The following is a 20458-nucleotide window of genomic DNA, read 5'->3' as shown; positions in this document are numbered from 1 at the left end:
AAATGTTTTAGAAACCTCTTTCTTTATCTCCCCTGTCCAAGGTATATAAATTTATTTCATATTGATACTAGTATATGCAAATTTGTAGATCAGTCTTAAAATGCTATTACAAATTTTACTTCTGGCTTGTATGTAAACAATACAAAATAAAAAAATTTTATAATTAGTGACAATACAGACATCATCAGATCAGTTGTTTTCAAAGACACATGTTATTAGTGTATCAGTAGGGAAATCAATATTGTATTTTAGTCTATTACTATTGTCACTGGTACATGGGTTTATATATGCTACAATGTTTCCTGAAGTTTAGTTATATTTAACTACTTAAACTGATGGATAATCCTGAACAGAGCTAGCAAATGCTACTTATCAGGCTAAAAGAAAGCTGAGTTCTGTTAGTGGCATGAGGGTGCTTGTAAATTATAAAAATGTCTTGCATACAGGGTATTTGCTGCAGCACTGACTGCACAAGACTGGAAACAAGCTAAATGCCAAATGGTAGAAAAAAAGGTGAATAAATTATTGTACATCTATACAATAAAATACTATTCATCTGTTTTTTTAAAAGAAAGAGGAAGCTCCTTATGTACTGATATGGAATATCCCTCAAAACATTAAGTAAAAAATGCAAGGTACAGAACAGTATGTATGGTCTGTTACTATTTATGTCAAAAAAAAAAAAAGAGGAGAAATTATATATATACATAGGTCTGCTTATATGTGTATAGATTAGAAGTTATCTAATCTTCTAATTAGATGGCACATCTCCTGAGGGCATACAATTGTTTACATTATAGAGAACAGTTATCCTGGTTCTTACTTTACAGCAGTGTGAGAAGATCTGACAGATATACTCCTGGGTGTAGCGGGACCTGCTAAGCAGCGCCATGAGGTGCGGTATCACCGTGGCATCCTGGAGTGAAAGGGAAGAAGAGCAGAGCAACAGGGAACTCAGACTCGGTGAGTGTCTTTAACACTGATTTCCAAGGACAGGTACGCATGTAAGCCTCTTATCTTAATGACAGTAAATCAAGTCTGTTTAAGGAACATAGCAACACAAAAGCAACATGTAATCAAAACTGTCTGGGCAAAGGACAAGGAAAGGGGCTTCAATTTTCATGCTTGATAATAAAATACAAGAACAGGAAATTCTCAATTTCTCTCCCATAAACATCCTCACAATAAAATAAAATCATTTCAATAAGACTTGACATAATCTATTCCAAAATCAAAATGTGACATAATTAATAAGATAAATACTTACTACATAGCTTATAAGGAGGAATTACTGTATTAAAATAAAAGCTCACAATTTTGAAGTCTGAGATGTTATGGTAAGTATCAGTAACAGATTAACACTTCTAATAACTGTAGTGAGCTAATTTCAGTCTTCACAAGACAAGACAGTTTATATAAAAGCAGCTTCTCACTTATAGCCCACTCTCTGCCTACTACTGACACTTCACAGCATACATGATGGTACAGAAGAAAGAAGAATCCACCCAATCTGCCTCAGGGCTCTCAAAAAATCTCCTCTTTCGTGATTTAAACACTGAGAGGATACTTGGCCCAAACCACAGATGGAAAAGGAGACTTAGCTCGAGTGCCCTAGTCAATGCTGTCATAAGTCCTACAGCAATGCTCTTCAGATATGAACGCACATTGCATGTATGTTCTCAGGGGATACTTTGTATGTATAGACTGATTCTGTAGGTCTGAAGTATGACTTATGATTTGGCATTCTATCAAACTCCCAACTAATGGTTGATGTTGCTGGTCCACAGGCCACACTTTGACAAAAGACAACAGAGGGCAAGGAAGGAAACTTAAAAGAATACCACTGTTGGGATAAACAAGGTTTGGGGTTTCCCTCAGTACGAAAAGAATGCCCAAGATACATAAAAGCTAAGTAGGAAAATAGTAGGCTATTTTTGTAGAAGATGCCTACAAATAGAATCTTTCCCCCTTGCTTATTATAACCCTGTGTTGTCATAAGCAGTTTAAACACAAAATGAGGGAATTTCCTAGCAGTCCAGCGGTTATGACTCAGGGTGTTCACTACTGTGGGCCCAACGTTCAATCCCTGGCCAGGGAACTAAGATACTGCAAGCTGCTGTGTTACATATCTGCAGTTTCTGGTTGATTAAACAAGGCAAAGTACAGTTACATAATTTCCCCCAAAGTCACTCATCTTATAAACAATTTCAAACTAGACATTCTGCCCTGTTCAACAGGATTCCGTGCTCGTTAGTTTAGTGCCTGAGTTGCTATGGCAGCTGGTCTCTATACAATCCTACCCACAGATGTCAGTTAGTTACACTGAAATACTACTCTCTGTCATTATCCCACCCAGCATTTTTTAGAGTCTCCATGGTCTCTGAGGCATAAAATTGTTTCATAATCTAGGTATCCTATGAAAGTCCCGTAAGTCCCTGTGTCTTAATTTTTCTTGCAAAAAGAAGCTAAGTTGGTACATAATAGCATTCTCCAAATTATGCACCACAATCCATTAGTAGATAATGAAATCAATTTAGAGAGAGAGAAGGAAGGAGCTGAATAAGTTGACCAGGGTCAATTCCTTCCCCATTACTGGGCTGAAGGTTGGGGAAAAACTTCTAGGGTAAAGAAGATGAGTGATTGGCTTAATTTCTTTGTAAAAATGACAATCGGAAATCCTTAAGTAAACAGACTGATATTCAGATGGAGAGTTCTATATAGAATGCTGTGAGAATGCTTCCTCAATTTAGAAATGCTTACAGTAAACCAGTGGTTCTCAGAGAGTGGTTCATGGACCAGTAGCATCTGGTTTACCAGATACTAAAGTTTACCAGTTACTGGTAAACTTGTTAGAAATGCATATTCTCAGGCCCCATCCCACACTGACTGAATTAGAAACTCTGGAGGTAGGGTCCAGGATTCTGTGTTTAATATGCTCTCCAGGTAATTTTGGTGCCTGCTCAAGTTTGAGAACCATTGTGATAAATGGTCTATGGATTTATGAGCCATGGTTCCCCAAAGAATGTTACACAAATCCTTGAGGTATAAAATCGAGATGCTTCATAATTTAGCTTCCTGCTGTGTGAGATGACCCACAAGCCTCATTTACAGACCTTAGGCATCATTACAGGCCAGAGGAGCAAGTGTCTAATATAGGAAAAACAAACTCTGGAGGCATGTCCCTCTCCCTGCTTGCTTTGCCTGTGCCTCTTGACTACTTATATTCTTGAAGTATTTGTAAACCATGACCCTGGACAAGATCTCTGATACATATGTGTCCACTTTGAAACTATGATTCTGCATCTCAGCTCAGAGAATCACAACCAGCATTTTTTAAAATGAAAAAGGATAAAATAGAAGTCAGAAGGCACTACATTTATGCAATTGTTTTGTGAAGACTATCTCAAGATACTCCCACCACCACTCTGTGCCCCCACCTCCCACCCCCCACACACAGTGTGGCCGTGGAAAATATAATTCTTACTGTGAATTGTGGATAAGAGAGTTTAAAAAATACTAGCCTTGATAATTTTATTAAGAAAGCCCCAGAAAAGCAACAGATAAAAATACACCCTAATAATCCCTGAAGTTTTTGAAAACCAATGAATGACTCTGAAGATCTTTAGATTCTCTCACATGTATTCTCTGATCCTAGCCTGGTAAGTAAGCCTCTAACAAGTGCTTCTGGTTCACCTCTCCAGCTGAAATGAACAATGATTCCCTTCCTGCATTAAACTATTCTGTCCACTGTCCTGCATATTCTCTTTTACAAAGATGTGCCCTAGAACAGCTTCTTTTGTCTACACTTACTGAAATCTTATCCATTATTCAAGATCAGGTCAAATTCTACCTTCTCCATAAAGCCTCCTCTACCAGATTTAACCTATAGTGAGTGCATTAAATGTGTTTCCTTTTAAGAAATTAAGAAGGGTCTTTACAAAACAAAAAACAACAAAAAACCCCAGCTTATAAATTTCTCAAGGTCTGGGACTATCTTTCACTGCTTTACAAAGCCTAGAACATTTGATATTTGCAAATTAGCAATTCAAATACCTCTTGAGACTTTTCTATAACATAGTTATCACAGCTAAGATCAGTTATGAGATGCTAAGTAAATCAGAAGTATGCTGTTAGTAAAAATGTAACTTGATGATTGAAAAACACCTAAAACTCACTGTATACAGTAGTTCCTCTGGAGTGACGGGACTGGTGAAGATGGTGCGCAGGCATCGGAGGCAAGCTTCAATGAACTTCAGGTCTGGGGACAGTAGTCCTGTTAAGAGAAAACAGATTTGAGACTCATGCTTTCAACTTATATTTAAAACGCTGCAAACTGATTCTACTTTTTACCTGTATAAAAATGACTTCCTTACATACCTTGCAGTAAGGCAGGGATAATATGGCAATCTAGTAGAGACTTAACATTGTTTTCAGTACCCATAGCAAGACTTCCCAATACCACTGCACATTCAGTTTTCAATTCTGTGCTTGAGGTTTCTTGCTGAAGCAAGTACAATAATCTAAAAAGAAAGAACTTGATAAACAGAAGAGACTAAAAAACTTAAAAGTAAACATTAGCTAAAAGTAATGTTATAGAAAAGGCTACCAATACATCCCACACACTGAAAATATGGTAGGTGAGTTTACAGGCTGCTAGGAAATGGTCATATCTTTATATAAGCTGTTAATTTAATAAAGGAATATCGGCAGGGGGGAGAACCAAAAGAGATTTTCTTCTTTTTGAACAACAGAATTATCATACAATCTTAGTGTATCAGAACTTCAAAATCTGAGAGTTGTCCACAAGCGATGTCTGTGGAAACAGCCAGCACAACAGTCCACATTATCTGACTCTTCAAGATACGAAGATTCCCAAAGCCAAGTGCTGGTGGGTCTTAAGGACCCTGAATATCCACTACTACAGTTCAGAGATCACAGACGTCTAGCCTAGAGGGAATACTGAGTCCTTGTGCAGCTCTTCAAACAAGGGAAGCTCTCTTCTTTCTCTAGTTCTCCTATTTGGGGCATCAAAAGATCCTATTCTATTCTAGGCTAGCCTGTCAAAAAACTACTCTCCAAATTCCAACTGTCTACAACATATGACTACCTCCTTTATGTTCTAAGGTACATCCTTCATGCTCCCTAAAGCATATTTATATATACTGAGCACTAGTCCCCTACAAAAGGCTGCTGACAGCTTTACAGTTACCAATGGTTGATTATAATAAAAACCACAAAACCATTAAATAATCCTACATTAAAAGACAGGAAGGAAAAAAGAGAAGAGAGAAAAGCAAAACATTCAAAAATTCTGAATGAAAAATTTGTAACTGCACGTAAAACTTAATTCTAGGTAGCAAAGGCAAACAAGCAGTCAAACAACTGTCACTGTCTGCCAAAAAGAAGCTTAATAGCTTCATCAGAAGACATGAAACTTTCTATGTTAATTTAAAAGCCAGCAAATTCTTAAAAGCAGGGTCAAAAAATAATTTTTTTTTTAATTTCAAAAAAGGGTTTGAGAATCCTAAGAAATTATTATCCAATCATATAAAAGTTGCCAAAGCTCTGAGGAGACCGGGAAGAATCAGGCTGGTTGGTGTACACTGCTTATCTACCCAATGTGTCCTTTTATGGCAGGGTCAATGATCTTCCCAAACCTCTAAAAAGTATTCATATATTCCACTCCCTGGTATCTTAATTTTTTAAAAGAGATGCTTCATATACTTCAAAGCATTTATTAAAAAAAAAAAAGTAGGACAGACAATACAGAAAAAAGATGGGTCTTATGATTAAGAATGAGAACACATCTGAAACTTTATATGAACAGCAGAAAAGGGGATGGTAGCAAACTTACCTTGGAACAGCTCCTAAAACAATGAGGTTGGCTTTCTGCTTGTTGTTTCCAATTACAGCATTTTTCATGTCTCTGAATTCAAGGAAAAGAGAAAAGGGTAAGATGTGTTGAGATACTAATTTATCTTTATTTTACAGCATCTTGGATTGTCAAGTACGGATGTTAGTGACAAAGTAAAACCCTGACACTTCTCCACTTGGAGTGCTAAAGAGAAGGGACAGAGACAGGGCTGTGCAAACCAGGGGCTATGAAACAGGAGAGCAGCAGTGGAGGAGGAGTGAGAGACAGCTTGAGAATCAGCAAAAGACTTTCAATACAAAGAAAGCCAAGTTCTTAAAAAAAAAAAAAAGGCCACCGATCCTTTGAATAATAAGAAATACAGGCCATCTTCTCATGCATAGCTCTGGGAGTAGGCAGTAAAAGCAGCCAGCCCAAGGAATAGACCTGGCCTTGTTTCAGGGACCATGACTTTACTTTCCTCTTTTTCTGACTTCCTTGGACTGAATATTTCTGTGATTCCATTTTATCTCCTTTATTGTCTGACTAGCTGTACCTCTTTGGGTTTTGTTTGGTTGTTTTGTAGTGTTAGATTAACAGTTTACAATATGTACCTTTTAACTTATCACAGTCTTCAAGGGATAGTGTCCTACTTCATGTGAACTATAAGAGCCTTGCAAACATATTTCCATCTTCCCATTCATTCTTTGACCTGCTGTTATACATCTTTAAACTAGTTAGAAACAACATGATATATTGCACTATTTTTTTTTTTTTGGCTGCATCATGAGGTTTGTGGGATTTTAGTTTCCCCACCAGGGATTGGACCTCTGCAGTGAAAGTACAGAGTCCTGACCACTGGACAGCCAGGTAATTTTCTATATTGTACAATTTTTGCTTAAACAGTCACTTTTAAGGAGATTAAAAAATACAAAAACATCTTTTATTTAAAATTTAAAGATATTTACTTATTTGGCTGCACCAGGTCTTAGTTGTGGCATGTGAGATCAAGTTCCCTGAACAGGTATTGAACCGCAGCCCCCTGCATTGGGAGCACGGAGTCTTAGCCACTGGACCACCAGGGAAGTCCCAGAAAATATCTTTTATATTTCTCATTTATTCACCAGTATTTTTTACTCTTGCTACACTCAGATCTCCATTTCTCTGGGAGTGGAACTCTTTTCCACAATAAGACTATCTCTATCAATGACCAGTTGGTTCACAAACACATGGTTGTTCTCAAAGGACAGGGAGAGAAAAAATAAATAGCTCAAAATAAGCCCAGTACTTGGAGAAGGAAATGGCAACCCACTCCAGTATTCTTGCCTAGAGAATCCTGTGGATGGAGGAGCCTGGTGGGCTGCTGTCCATAGGGTCGCACAGAGTCAGACACGACTGCAGCGACTTAGCATGCATGCATGCGTTGGAGAAGGAAATGGCAACCTTCTCCAGTATTCTTGCCTGGAGAATCCCAGGGACAGAGGAGCCTGGTAGGCTGCTCTCCATAGGGTCGCACAGAGTCGGACATGACTGAAGTGACTTAGCAGCAGCAGCAGCAAGCCCAGTACTGATAAAATGTTTAATAAAAAAAAAAAACTTAAGGTAATTGATCAGTAGTGCTATTTAATATAAAAACACTATGGTTCTCAAACCTTCTTCTTCTTGTGGAAGAAGGCATCAGAGCCTCCCAGGGACATTTCAGATGTTTATGAAGGTGTCTGGAAATTTCTGGCCATAGTTTTAAAACAGAAAGCAGTTTTTGCACAATTTTCAAGAAAACTGTATTTTTCAGTATTGTACCTGCTTTGTAAATAAAAGGGAGATTATACTTTTTATTAAAAGTTACTTCATTTTGGAAAATCAAATAAGTGGCACTCGTGGTAGATGGGGTCATCAATACCATACCAATATTAGCCCACAGTTTTAGCTCTTGCTTTCATATCTCATTAAGTTTTCTAACATGATCATGCTTAAGCACTAACATATTGAAACATTATAAGTTATCTTTCCTTTATATGCCAAAATACATTCCCCTAGTTACTTGCTGAGCATCTCTCCTAACTTCTCTCTTAGGTGGCAGAGCTCTACAACACAGAAATTTTTTGTCAACCATTGAAGTTATACTCCTAAAAAAGTCCTGTAATTGGCAAACTATGATCTTATAGAAAAACAGGACAGAAAACCAGGGAGTAGGGTTAGGGGGTAGGGGTGGAGAGGGAGTTACTAAAATCAATGACTTCATGTTATTGTCAGCTTGTGTTTCCAACACCAACCAATTTCATCAGCATTAAAAACCCTGGTAACAATAATACCCCTCTCCTTAATTATCTTTTTTGATTATTACAGGGAAGTGCTGTTAGGATGTGGTGGTCTGCTGAAAGCTGATCCTCCCCATAAGACTTTGAATAGCATTTTCACAAGTCTTGAGCCAAACACTGTACTTGTTAGGGTTCTTCCTGTAGCTCAGTGCTTGAGGGACTTCTCTCTCTCTCTCATATCCCTCAGATCTTCCATATGATTTATAGCAGATAAACAGGAGTATTTTGTTCATTTGTTTGCTCATGAGGACTAAATTGAATGAAGCTTACTATGGTTTTAACCAAGCTCTGATATATGATTTTAAAATTCATGTGATATCGAAGCTTCACTGAGCGAAACACAGTTAATGAGAGACTGTACATCTAGGCTCCTGCCTCCTTATAGATGCCTGCTGTTTTCTTAGAGCCTTACTTCCCAACTGTCAGCTTATAGACTCTAACCTAGCAGTCTGTCATTTTCTTTCTTCCTCTATTCTCTTAATGTGTTCTGCCTATACTAACGCAGCACATTCATGCATCCGGTAGCTTACTGAAAGTTTATTTTTGCCAGGTGCCATTCTAGAGGCTTTCTATTATGGAATTTCTAATTCTAACATTTTCTCAGATTTCTCCCCATTCTTCCTAACCCGAGCAGAAATGAGTGTCCCTAACCTTATAAATACAACCCAAATATCTGAAACCATGCCAGAGTAAATGTTTTTACAGACAAAAGCAAACAAAACTCCTCCAAAACCAATTTTCCAATTTCCTTACTAGTTTGAAAAATGGACATGACGGAGGCAGCTGGTAGTTATAAAGTAACTGCAGACTAAAGAGAACACAATTAACAAAAGGTACCAATTGGGCTTCTCTGGTGGTCCAGTGGTTGAGACTCTGCCAGCCAATACAGCAGACATGGGTTCGACCCCTGGTCTGGGAAAATCCCACATGCCATGGGGCAACCAGGCTCATGTGCCACAACTACTGAGCCTGCACGCTGCAACTACTGAAGCCTCTGCACCTAGAGCCTGTGGTCAGCAACAACAGAAGCCACTGCAATGAGAAGCCCATGCACTGCGATGGAGAGCAGTCCCCGTTCGCCACAATTAGGGAAAGCTCAAGTGCAACAATGAAGACTCGGTATAGCCAAAAAATGAATAAACAAATTTAAAAATAATTAACTGGACCAATGTCTAAAGAAAACAATTCTTGCTCTCGCTCTAACAAGTAAAATATTATCTATACTAGAGAAGAGATGTTAATGCCCTGCAAATAAATTCTATTTAGTCAGTATAAAAGGATACCAGAAGATCATTTCTATGAAAGAGTTAAAAACTGCAAGAGACAATAATCAACACATATACTCATTTTAAGCAGACCTAAGTACGGTGATAGATTCAATTTCAGAGCTGGCCAAATGAAGCTTCTTCCAGTTTCCAGAGTGCAGCTATTCTCTCTCTCTCATTTCCTTACCATCCTCTCCCTTATATCATTCCTTGGCTAACTTTACTCATCTTTCAGGTCTGAGCTTATATGTCAGTGTCATCCTCCAGGAAGCATGCCCTGACAACTCCCAGGTCTGGGTAGGTATTCTTTCTAGTGCTCTTTATCATAGCACACTCATTACTTTTTTCCTCTTCAAGGGCAAGAAACCAGTATGATCTGGAAGTATCAGAAGTTACTATTAATGGATCACAAAACATACCATACAGAAATCCATATTTTTGTAAACTAGAAACTCACAATTATAAAGATGGGAGCACAACAAAATTATGCAAGACTTATACACTGCTTTGAAGTTTACAAAGCATTCCATACCTATTATTTAATCATCACAACCTTAAGTAATATTAACCCCATTTTACAGATGAGGAAGCTAAGACTCAGGTTTGGGGCACTTCTCAGAGCCCCATAATAAATAACAGAGCCATTCTCAACCCATGTCTTTTATGCCAAGTGTTTTTTCCATCACCTCCAGCATATCAGGCATTCAGAATAAACTGACCGAAAAGACAAAAGAATTCAGTAAATGTATTTCTTTTTTCTCCTGTCTTTCAATTTATATAAAATAAAAGCCTATCTTTTAGTCAAAAACATCCTTTTCCTAGTAGATCAAAAAAATATAATCTCATGTCCACCAGTCTTTAATACTGATGGTGGGAGGGGAATGTCCTGCTTATACACTACTGAAATTCAATGATTATTTTTTTTGGCTCAGCACTGTGCAAGGCTCTATGAAGGATACAAAAGCATCATATAAGGAGATGCCTGACCTGAAGAGTTTACAATCTTCTTGAGGAGACAAAAGTAACACTAACAACTAATCACTAAGGCAGTGACATTTTATAAACAGTGTGTTTAGAGGGTTGAGAAAAGGAGATGAGACAAGCTTAACAGGTTTTGACGCAATGGTAGGAACTAAGATGAACTAGCCTAGGAAATGGCTAGGATTTAGATAAGTGGATGAGGAGGGCAAAAGGGATCATATTGGAAATGGAATATGGCATATTTCTGGGGCAGTACTAGGAGCCAGGGCTGAAAAGAAGATTCCCTTTAAGGTGGGAACATTAAGCCTGGAACAAAGTTTAAAAAGTGACAGGGAGAAGAGACAAACTAAAGGGAGATGAATTAAAGAAAAATCATGTTCTTGATCAGAAAAAGGACATGAAGGAAACAGTGACAAAGGAGGCTAAGCTGAATGTGGAGCAGATTGGAATACAATAATTCTAGAACCAAGAATGGCAACTAAATGGCTGATGCCCTTCCTGTGTGGCCCCAAGACCCCTGTGCTTATCACTATCACAGCATTCACTAATCAGACTGTAGTGAACTATCTCTTTAGCTGCCTGGTTCCTGCATTAGACATTCTCCAGAGCAGTGACTACAGGCACAGTGCACAATGCCTACCTAGCACCTGCCTGGCACTCAATGTTTGTTACAGAAATTACTCCACCCAGGTATCCGGTTATATGAGAGTGACTAAGTCGCAGCCACAGGAATCATTAATAGAGAGGACATTTTAAGGAAGCAGTTAACAAGATGATTTTATAAAGCAGAGAGAAAGTAACATATGATATGTCTTAAATGACTACTTCAGGTCTGGGTGCCTGGGTGCAGGGAACACAGGAAGCTTGGAGAATAATTCCCTTAGCAAGACAAGGATCTATCTTGACTTTATACATATTGAATTATCTTTGAAGATAAGAATATCCAGATAGAAAAGCTAAAATGTAAGCCTTGGGGACAGTCTACTCTTTGAGGATGGGAGAAAAGGAGCCAATATTAAGATGTTACAGAAATGCATTTGTCAGGGAACATTTTCAGCTAACATCTAGCTAAAATCTTAAATTTGCCCACTAATAAATAGACTCAAAATGTGGCCACTTTTACATGGAGGCTAATCTTTCAAATTCCTTTCCTTGCTCTTTTGGTGAATAATTTTTAGTGTGGTAGATAAAAAGATCTTGAATATGAAAGAAACATATATAATGCCTACTATAGCATACATGTAAACCAGAGTATTATGATTTGCGATCAAAACCAAGAGAGAAAGTAAAACCACATGTTGCCATTAAAATAGTATAAAAAGCAAAATAATAATAATAATAATTGGAATCTAGATCCGTTAGAAAAACAAAGTCTAAGTCAATCAAGTATGAGCATATTTATTCCTAAAAAGTTAAAATAGCATAAATTTTAACTGAAAACCTAATTAGCATCTAAAAATAGAAAATTATCTTTAAAATCATTGAAGGCTAAAGTCAAAAATTAAAGATCAATGATGTCATTTTCATTCTGAACCAGTATGACTTTTCACTTACCTGAAAGTAGCTCTTATTTGGAATATGTACATTCATTCTTGATCTAATTAGTGTGAAATAGCCAAAAAGTACAGTAGATATGGAAAACTACAATCTCAGTATCAAGTCTGACCAATTTATGAAAACTAACTTTTTACAAGACATAAAGAAAAAAATATGTATTTGTGGGTAGCTACAATAAGGTAACAGGGTAAACACGTTAACAAAATTATTTGGACTTGGAAAATTACAAACATACTCACTGTTCTGACCCTGTAAGAATAACTGCTATGATGTTCTTTCTGGAGAATGTAACATCCAAATATCCAAGTACAATAAGCATTCTAATAACCAACATGGTTAAGGAATCAGTCTTCATATTCCAGTTAGAATCACCATTACCATATGTAAACCGTCAATTTTTAAAAGATTAGATAATGATGATCTATTATGCAAACTAAAGTTATTTTTAATATAAGGCTTTGATTCAGCAGACAATTGAGACTTATAGTGAACTTCAAGTCAAGGCATTTATTATGCAGCTACTGTACATATAAACTGAAGAAAATTAAGAACTGATAGTAATTGAATTCATTCTTATAAACAAATTACTCTGAGGTGTATATTTTTGGAATGTAAGGAGTATCAGCTACATTTTTGATTTGTATAAACACTAGTTCAGAAATTAGGAGCTGTATTTAACTCTGTCTTGTCAATATATAGTCACAAATCACCTTACATTCTCCAAAGATGAAAAGTACAATGTAATAACTGCACTAATAAATGCCAAAATATTTTTACAGTACATTAATAAACTTTTTAATATATGTAATCATGCCAAAGAACATGAAAAATGTGTTAGAACATTATGAATATGCAAGCATACAGTTAAGTGGCTTATAAATATGAAAAGATATATATACACATATGCGTACAAATATTCCACTATGTTTTATGTTCAAAGTTAAGATAACATACGTATATAAACAGCTTAAATATCTGAACACAAAACTATGTCAATTTGTCCTCATAATGTCTGGAAAATCTTGCCACTCTTTTAACCAGACTAAACTGTCTCAGGATACAAAGTTTTAAACAAGTAACTCTCAGGAATCACTCCATTTCATTTGGTATTAAGGGCATCTTCACTTGCGTTTACCTGTAACACCTTTAAAAGTTAACTTTTAACTGTTAAGATTAACTAACAGGATATTTCTTTTGAATTATCCTAAAACTTATCCTTTAACTTGAAATTTCCAAAAACCAGAGTCTTCATTTTTATGGCAGCTCATATTTTTAGCTCATGCAAGAAAATGGAAAGTGTCTATATTCTACTGAAACCAGAGGTATATATTTCCCTGAAACCAGAAAATGATGTACGGAAAAATCATTACCAAATGATTTCTTCAGTACATTAAAACACTTCAGAAGACACTTTTTAAAAACAGATACTTGATGAAACCCAAACAATTCTACAGTATCCACAACTGCCTGCCTTAGTTTATCAGAAAGAGTTTGATTATCTAGTTATCTAGTTCTCTACTTTGATTCAACTTTGAAACTATAAAGCTAGCCACATTTGCTTATACTATCTTTTGCCTTTCAACATAGGGAATATCATCAACATAAGGCCACATAGGGATACCTAGTTTTTTCATGGAGAATCACTAATGTAAAAAGATTCAGGTGCTCTAACTTAGGTATGTCAAAAAGCACAATGTTTAAGCAGCTTTGACCTAAGATCTACAAAAATATTTCAACAACTATTCTTCTGCAACTATGAGATTTAACATGGTTGAGCTAACACCAGAGTAACTCCACCAAAAATACCTGTAACTGTTTTAAGTCACACACAGATGACCACACTAGATGAAGCTCAAAATCTGCAATACAATGTAGCTTATCTGATGTACCTACTCTCTATTGTAGTTGCAAAGGCTATACATTTATGGCCTACACAGTTGACCTCCCTGTTCTCTCTGACTCCTATCTTATTCCACAACTACTCAGTTATGCATTTGAAACCTTACTTTTCAGGATCTAATTCTGTTTTCAAAGCTTTAATATACCGTCGTTGGTGGTCTAGTGGTTAAGATTCAGTGCTCTCAACCTTTAATATAATAGGACCATTCAAATATATGCTAAATACTGCACTATTAACAACAACAAAAAAGTTGTTCTACGATAAATCCTCAGTCATCACTAACTAGGTAAAATGGTCCTTCAGAACACAGGTTATCTACAAAGTTCCCTCTGTTTACAGGTAGGGCTATGGCTCTAACTCAACTGAGTAAATTAGCTACTGGTCATGATGAAAAGTTGTAATTCATCTTTAATTTCTTCAATTTTGTTTTTCCCACTAGTGAAAAATCAGAAAAATATTGCTAGAAAAATGATAGAACTCTTATAGCTAAAGCTAGTCAATTCTTTTATGTCTTTCTCATTGGATATTTTGGATTCAAAGCAGATTGCTTCAGCCTCTGTTCTTTTCCTTCTCTAAAATTAGAAATCTACCTTTGGTTGTTTACGATCTGTGGCCATCTCCCTTTACCTGCTTATTTTGGTCTAGTAATGGTCTCTGTATGAATGACTCAACAGTGGCTGTGTAATGTGTATTAAAAAAAAAAGAACTGGTCAACTCTATTCCTAAACATCATTTTGGTTCCCTCTTTTTGTCTATCAATACTGTATTATTCTTATATTAGATAAAGTTGCTTAAAAACGAATAAAATGTTAAAAATGTGATTCACTTTTCATTCTCTTGACTATGCACAATTAATTTTCAGGCAGTAACAAAATTCAAGCAAGAATTAAGTCAGAAAACATAACTTTTTCTCCCTGGGGTAAAGAAAGCTTTATCAAATCGTACTACACACACCTCTAGAAGGCCATAAAGTGAAACGACTTGGGTTGATTTGTCCATTTCAAGCTAAAAACAGATTTTAAAACTATAGGCAGCAATCATGTTTACTGGAAAATGTTAATTCTCACATTTTCTTATCTCAATCAAAAATTCTAGCTCCTCTCCCTCTTCTTGCAGTGGGAATTGTTTTATCTCTTTGATATTTTTAAAATTGTTCTTTCTCTTCTTTGAAAAGAATCATCTTACTTTTGAAGTTGTTTTAAATTAGGGCTGATAACTACTAACCAATTTGTGGGTATCCACAACATACCAGGTACTGAATTTTATATTTCTGACTTAATCCTTAACAACTTGGCAAGATGGGCAGTATTACTCTCCCTTTACAGATGATAAAGTTGAGGCTCAAGGAAATGAGATAACTTGCCCAAGCATTACACTAGGAAAGGACTCTACTAGGAAATATCAGAGGCAGGTATTTAACTTACAGTTGTCCAGCTTGAAAGCCCATATTCTTTTCACTCCACTATCCCTCCCTCCCCCAAAACCTTTCTTATCTTCTTAGCTGACAGCCAAGTGTCTAAGACTTGACAATTTCTTAAGAGGCACTAAGTTTATCAAACTATATGTTAGTTGGTTTATAATAATACACTCTTGCAAGTGTTTTTTATGCTTTATTTGATATTTTATCACCTTTCAAGAAGCTATGGTATTTTTGGGTAAATGAGAAATTTCTAACAGTGACAATTAACACTTGAATTAGCTACATATATCAGATACAACTCAAGATACAAGTCTTTCATGAAGAATCCTTAACTGAGAAATTTAGCTTTTCTCCTAAACAACCATAGTAGCAGAAATAATAAAAACAACAACAATAACATCTTCTATCATTTACTGAACACTTAATGAGTTTGACATTTCCAACTGAACTGTTTATTGAGGAATCTTAAGTGGTATCTAGGATTATCAATTGGCTTTGTATGGGGGGAGTGTCTGCTTGTCTAAGAAAGCATGTCAATTTGACCTATCCCTTCAACTAATTTGTTTGTGTTCGGTTCAGTTCAGTCGCTCAGTCGTGTCCGACTCTGCGACCCCATGAATCACAGCACGCCAGGCCTCCCTGTCCATCACCAACTCCCGGAATTCACTCAGACTCACATCCATCGAGTCCGTGATGCCATCCAGCCATCTCATCCTCTGTTGTCCCCTTCTCCTCCTGCCCCCAATCCCTCCCAGCATCAGAGTCTTTTCCAATGAGTCAACTCTTCGCATGAGGTGGCCAAAGTACTGGAGCTTCAGCTTTAGCATCATTCCTTCCAAAGAACACCCAGGGCTGATCTCCTTCAGAATGGACTAGTTGGATCTCCTTGTAGTCCAAGGGACTCTCAAGAGTCTTCTCCAACACCACAGTTCAAAAGCATCAATTCTTCGGTGCTCAGCCTTCTTCACAGTCCAATTCTCACATCCATACATGACCACAGGAAAAACCATAGCCTTGACTAGACAGATCTTAGTCGGCAAAGTAATGTCTCTGCTTTTGCATATGCTATCTAGGTTGGTCATAACTTTTCTTCCAAGGAGTAAACATCTTTTAATTTCATGGCTGCAATCACCATCTGCAGTGATTTTGGAGCCCAAAAAAATAAATTCTGACACTGTTTCCACTGTTTCCCCATCTATTTGCCATGAAGTGATGGGACCGGATGCCATGATCTTCGTTTTCTGAATGTTGTGCTTGTTGCCACCTTTTTCACTCTCCTCTTTCACTTTCATCAAGAGGCTTTTTAGTTCCTCTTCACTTTCTGCCATAAGGGTGGTGTCATCTGCATATCTGAGGTTATTGATATTTCTCCCAGCAATCTTGATTCCAGCTTGTGTTTCTTCCAGTCCAGCATTTCTCATGATGTACTCTGCATGTAAGTTAAATAAGCAGGATGACAATATACAGCCTTGACGTACTCCTTTTCCTATTTGAAACCGTGGAACCAGTTGTTCCATGTCCAGTTCTAACTGTTGCTTCCTGACCTGCATACAGGTTTCTCAAGAGGCAGGTCAGGTGGTCTGGTATTCCCATCTCTTTCAGAATTTTCCACAGTTTATTGTGATCCACACAGTCAAAGGCTTTGGCATAGTCAATAAAGCAGAAATACATGTTTTTCTAGAACTCTCTTGCTTTTTTCCATGATCCAGCAGATGTCAGCAATTTGATCTCTGGTTCCTCTGCCTTTTCTAAAACCAGCTTGAACATCAGGAAGTTCACGGTTCACATATTGCTGAAGCCTGGCTTGGAGAATTTTGAGCTTTACTTTACTAGCATGTGAGATGAGTGCAATTGTGCGGTAGTTTGAGCATTCTTTGGCATTGCCTTTCTTTGGGATTGGAATGAAAACTGACCTTTTCCAGTCCTGTGGCCACTGCTGAGTTTTCCAAATTTGCTGGCATATTGAGTGCAGCACTTTCATAGCATCATCTTTCAGGATTTGAAATTTGTGTGTGCAGGTACACCCAAACTGATTTAACAGATGGATTTAATACCACTTGCTCTGGTATTAATCAAACTAGACTTACAGGGGTTGATTAAATTATTATTAACTCTCCCAGCCTAGTTAAGAAGATAAAGGCAAAGTTAACATAATAAGAAAACAAGAAATACCATCTCCTGTCTCTGTAAACTGAGAAGACATGAAAAGAAGGTGTCAAGTATCCCATGTGGGTCTCCATTCAGCTCCTCTTCACCTTTCCTTCTAGCTCACTTTGAATAGTTAAGCAGCCTTGCTTGTTTATCTTGCCTCTACTTTAGAAATAAACCACTCTCCCCAAGACATCCCTTATATACAGCCTTTTTTGGAAAGTGGGGGGTGAGCATCGAATAAGAATTAACAGTCAGTAGAAACTTCCATAAACAAAGCATCCTAGTCATGCCAAGGTTGAGCAAGAGTTAAGCTAAAGATGCTATTTTGCTGATCACACCAACGGGGCAAGAAGAAGAAAGGGACAAATGAGTGCCTCACTGTTATCTCAAATGTATCTCATCCTGATATTTTTGGGGTCCTCCTTCCCTAGGACACAGCTCACTCCTATGGATGCTCTGTGTTTCCCAACCCAATGAGTTGTCTTAGGCTAGACCTTCAATGCGAGAGACGTAGGTTTGATCCCTGGGTTGGGAAGAATCTCTGGAGAAGGAAAAGGCTACCCACTTCAGTATTCTGGCCTGGAGAATTCCATGTCCTTGGGGTCGCAAAGAGTCAGACACAACTGAGCGACTTTCATTTTCACTTTTTTCTTTCTCAGAAGTGGTGTGATAAGAGCATAAAAACCTGCTCTTAGGAGGGAGAATTCTTTCAATCATTTGCAATCGTACTGCAGTTGTACCACTTAATTATTTTTAAGTATAATCACCTCAGATATATTGCTTAAAAATGTTTCCTCTCATTAAACATGAGGCAATTCTAGAGAAAAGAAGGACATTAAGGTTATCAAGAGTTTACTTAAATTTTCTAATGACAGCTTTCTAAATCCTGATACTTAAAACATCACTAGGAAATCCAAACTTTAGAGACCATCAATGAGTTAACCAAAAACAAAACAAAACCACCTCTAACCCCAATGACCTATTCTCCCGGCCTTTTCAAATGATAAAAGATCATCAATTCTACTCTCTTGCTTTTGCTGGATATTAAAGTAACAAAAGCCTTCTCCAAACTAAACATTTTTTAAAATGTAAAGCAAATATTCTACAAAAAAATGAAGCTAACCATGTCAGTTAACTACCCAACAGACAATTCTTTCCATTATCATAATAAAGTCATGAATGTCAAGGGGTCTTTCCAAAACAGAAAAGTTATAACCCTACATTTTCAGAATTATAATACTTATCAGATTCAAACATAAAACAAACAAGATTTTTTGATAGACTCTTAAATACATACTACTTACATGACACCTTGTAGAACTTTCTGGGGATCAGGGTCAAATAGCCTGTCAACATAGTGGCGACTGCTAGCTGTTACTTCCTAGAAAGTGGGGGGAAAAATTATGACATCTGAAGCCATGCAAATCACAAATTCACAGTATCACCTATAACATCAAATAGCTATATAATCTAACTTAAAGCAGAAGCATTCACATTTTTATATATACTTATCATATTAAATCAATCTGAGAAAATCTTGTGACAAGATAAAAAATAAGATGAGCAAGAAAGAGATACCCAGTTCTTACTAACATAACTAGACGGTGGAACCTTTGTAGTGAGCACTGCAAGCTTTGCTAACAGAACTGGGCCTAAGTATTAAGAAGCAAGCTAAGTTTCTTAATTAAGTGCTGGGTGTCTCCTACATATGAAAAAGGATAAGAATGCTATTTCTGTTTATATCCACTAAAGGGAGGGAAAATCTGATCTCAGCAAGGAAAAATGGGAAAGGACTTCATGAATAGTTTATGAAGGGTAGTCTCGGTGCAAGAGGAAGACCCTCAGAGTGACACAGAGGAGCTCTACTGCTAAGAAGCAGACATAAGTAAAAAATAAAAACTAATATAAAGGAGTTGTTGTCACACTTTCTGTGAAGAAAAAAAAAAAATTAAAAATTAGGGTGATTTATCAGGTCCAAATGAGTTACCCAGTCTGAATTGGCTAAAGCTGACCAGAAGAGGGAGGAATTAGAATATGAAGAACAAGGGAGACACTTACCTCCTTTTATTTGTATTTTGGGGTTTGCTCTATTATGTTATTTCCTGTAATACTTATTTGGGGGGTATACTTATTTTTATATTTAATTTTCAATGCTTAATATCATTTAAAACAAAGAACATATGTTTAAGAACCGGAGAGAAAGAACTTTTATCCCTTGCTGTTTCTTTCTGATGCCTGCTGGAATATGCTGCTCATATACTATCAACCATTAGCAATCAATTTTTATAGAGAGGAAGAAATACTTTTCCAGTTTACCCAGAATCCCTGATCAGAAAAGACTTAACTGCCAAGACACAGTATCAGCTTAAAATTCTGAGTCTCTGAAAATAACTCTGGAAAAAATTTCAGGCAATATAGTTAAGCTAAAAATCAAAGTGTATTTTCATATTATGGGTCTGCAACAAAAATATCCTTGTAGGCAACGCAAATACCTATTTTTAATACATACTCCACTTATAAAGAACAAACTGGCAGCAATAAGACACATTGATGAAAATTCTTATGCCTGACAGGTAACACAAAGCACTTGCTAACGGGTCTAGTTTCCTCAAAATAATATACCCAAGAGCAAAATCCAGGATAAAACTGAAAACAGCACTCCCATAATACAGATATGTCTTCTCACTTCATCTGAGCACATGTGCTTTCCTGGCTTTCCAATAATGCTAAGTCCGTATTCCCTGCTTTGTAAGGACTGATCTTTGATTTTACTGTTTGTCTCCACAGCTCTATATCTCTTGCCTCTCAATGTGGTTTTTAAAAACGTACTTGGGTTTAAAACCTATATTTTAAATAACAAATTTCTCCCATTAACAACAAGTCTACTTCTCTGTACTAATTCTCTGTACATTCATTTAATAAACACTGCCTATCTATTAATAAGGTACAGAGGAAAGCATTAAAGTTAAAAAAAAAAAAAGTAAGGGATGGTCTCTCCCTCAAGAATTCATATTC

The 20458-nt window shown here is 36.8% G+C and overlaps 1 protein-coding gene across 7 annotated transcripts in view; it reads right to left on the bottom strand.

Moving 5' to 3' along the window:
• Positions 1–20458, bottom strand: part of ARMC8 (armadillo repeat containing 8) — a 105751-nt gene that overhangs the window by 59827 nt on the left and 25466 nt on the right. For 5 of the 7 annotated variants that reach the window (XR_005719729.1, XM_040233452.1, XM_040233489.1 and 2 more), the window contains exons 2-6: positions 18748–18824; positions 5855–5926; positions 4378–4520; positions 4176–4273; positions 824–916 (exon numbers count right to left, since the gene is read on the bottom strand). Coding sequence is in view for 6 of the 7 variants with exons in the window: in XM_040233452.1 (XP_040089386.1) it covers positions 824–916; positions 4176–4273; positions 4378–4520; positions 5855–5926; positions 18748–18824 (483 nt within the window). In the remaining variant the exon portion in view is untranslated. The remainder of the gene's footprint in view (positions 1–823; positions 917–4175; positions 4274–4377; positions 4521–5854; positions 5927–18747; positions 18825–20458) is intronic. The other 2 variants (XM_040233467.1, XM_040233462.1) reach the window with 1 other exon arrangement.

The sequence above is a fragment of the Oryx dammah genome, unplaced genomic scaffold (genome assembly GCF_014754425.2).
Source record: "Oryx dammah isolate SB20612 unplaced genomic scaffold, SCBI_Odam_1.1 HiC_scaffold_2, whole genome shotgun sequence".
In the NCBI taxonomy this organism is placed as follows: Eukaryota; Metazoa; Chordata; class Mammalia; order Artiodactyla; family Bovidae; genus Oryx; species Oryx dammah.
Note: the sequence above shows the minus strand (reverse complement) of the source record. Positions and strands in the feature narration are given on the sequence as shown.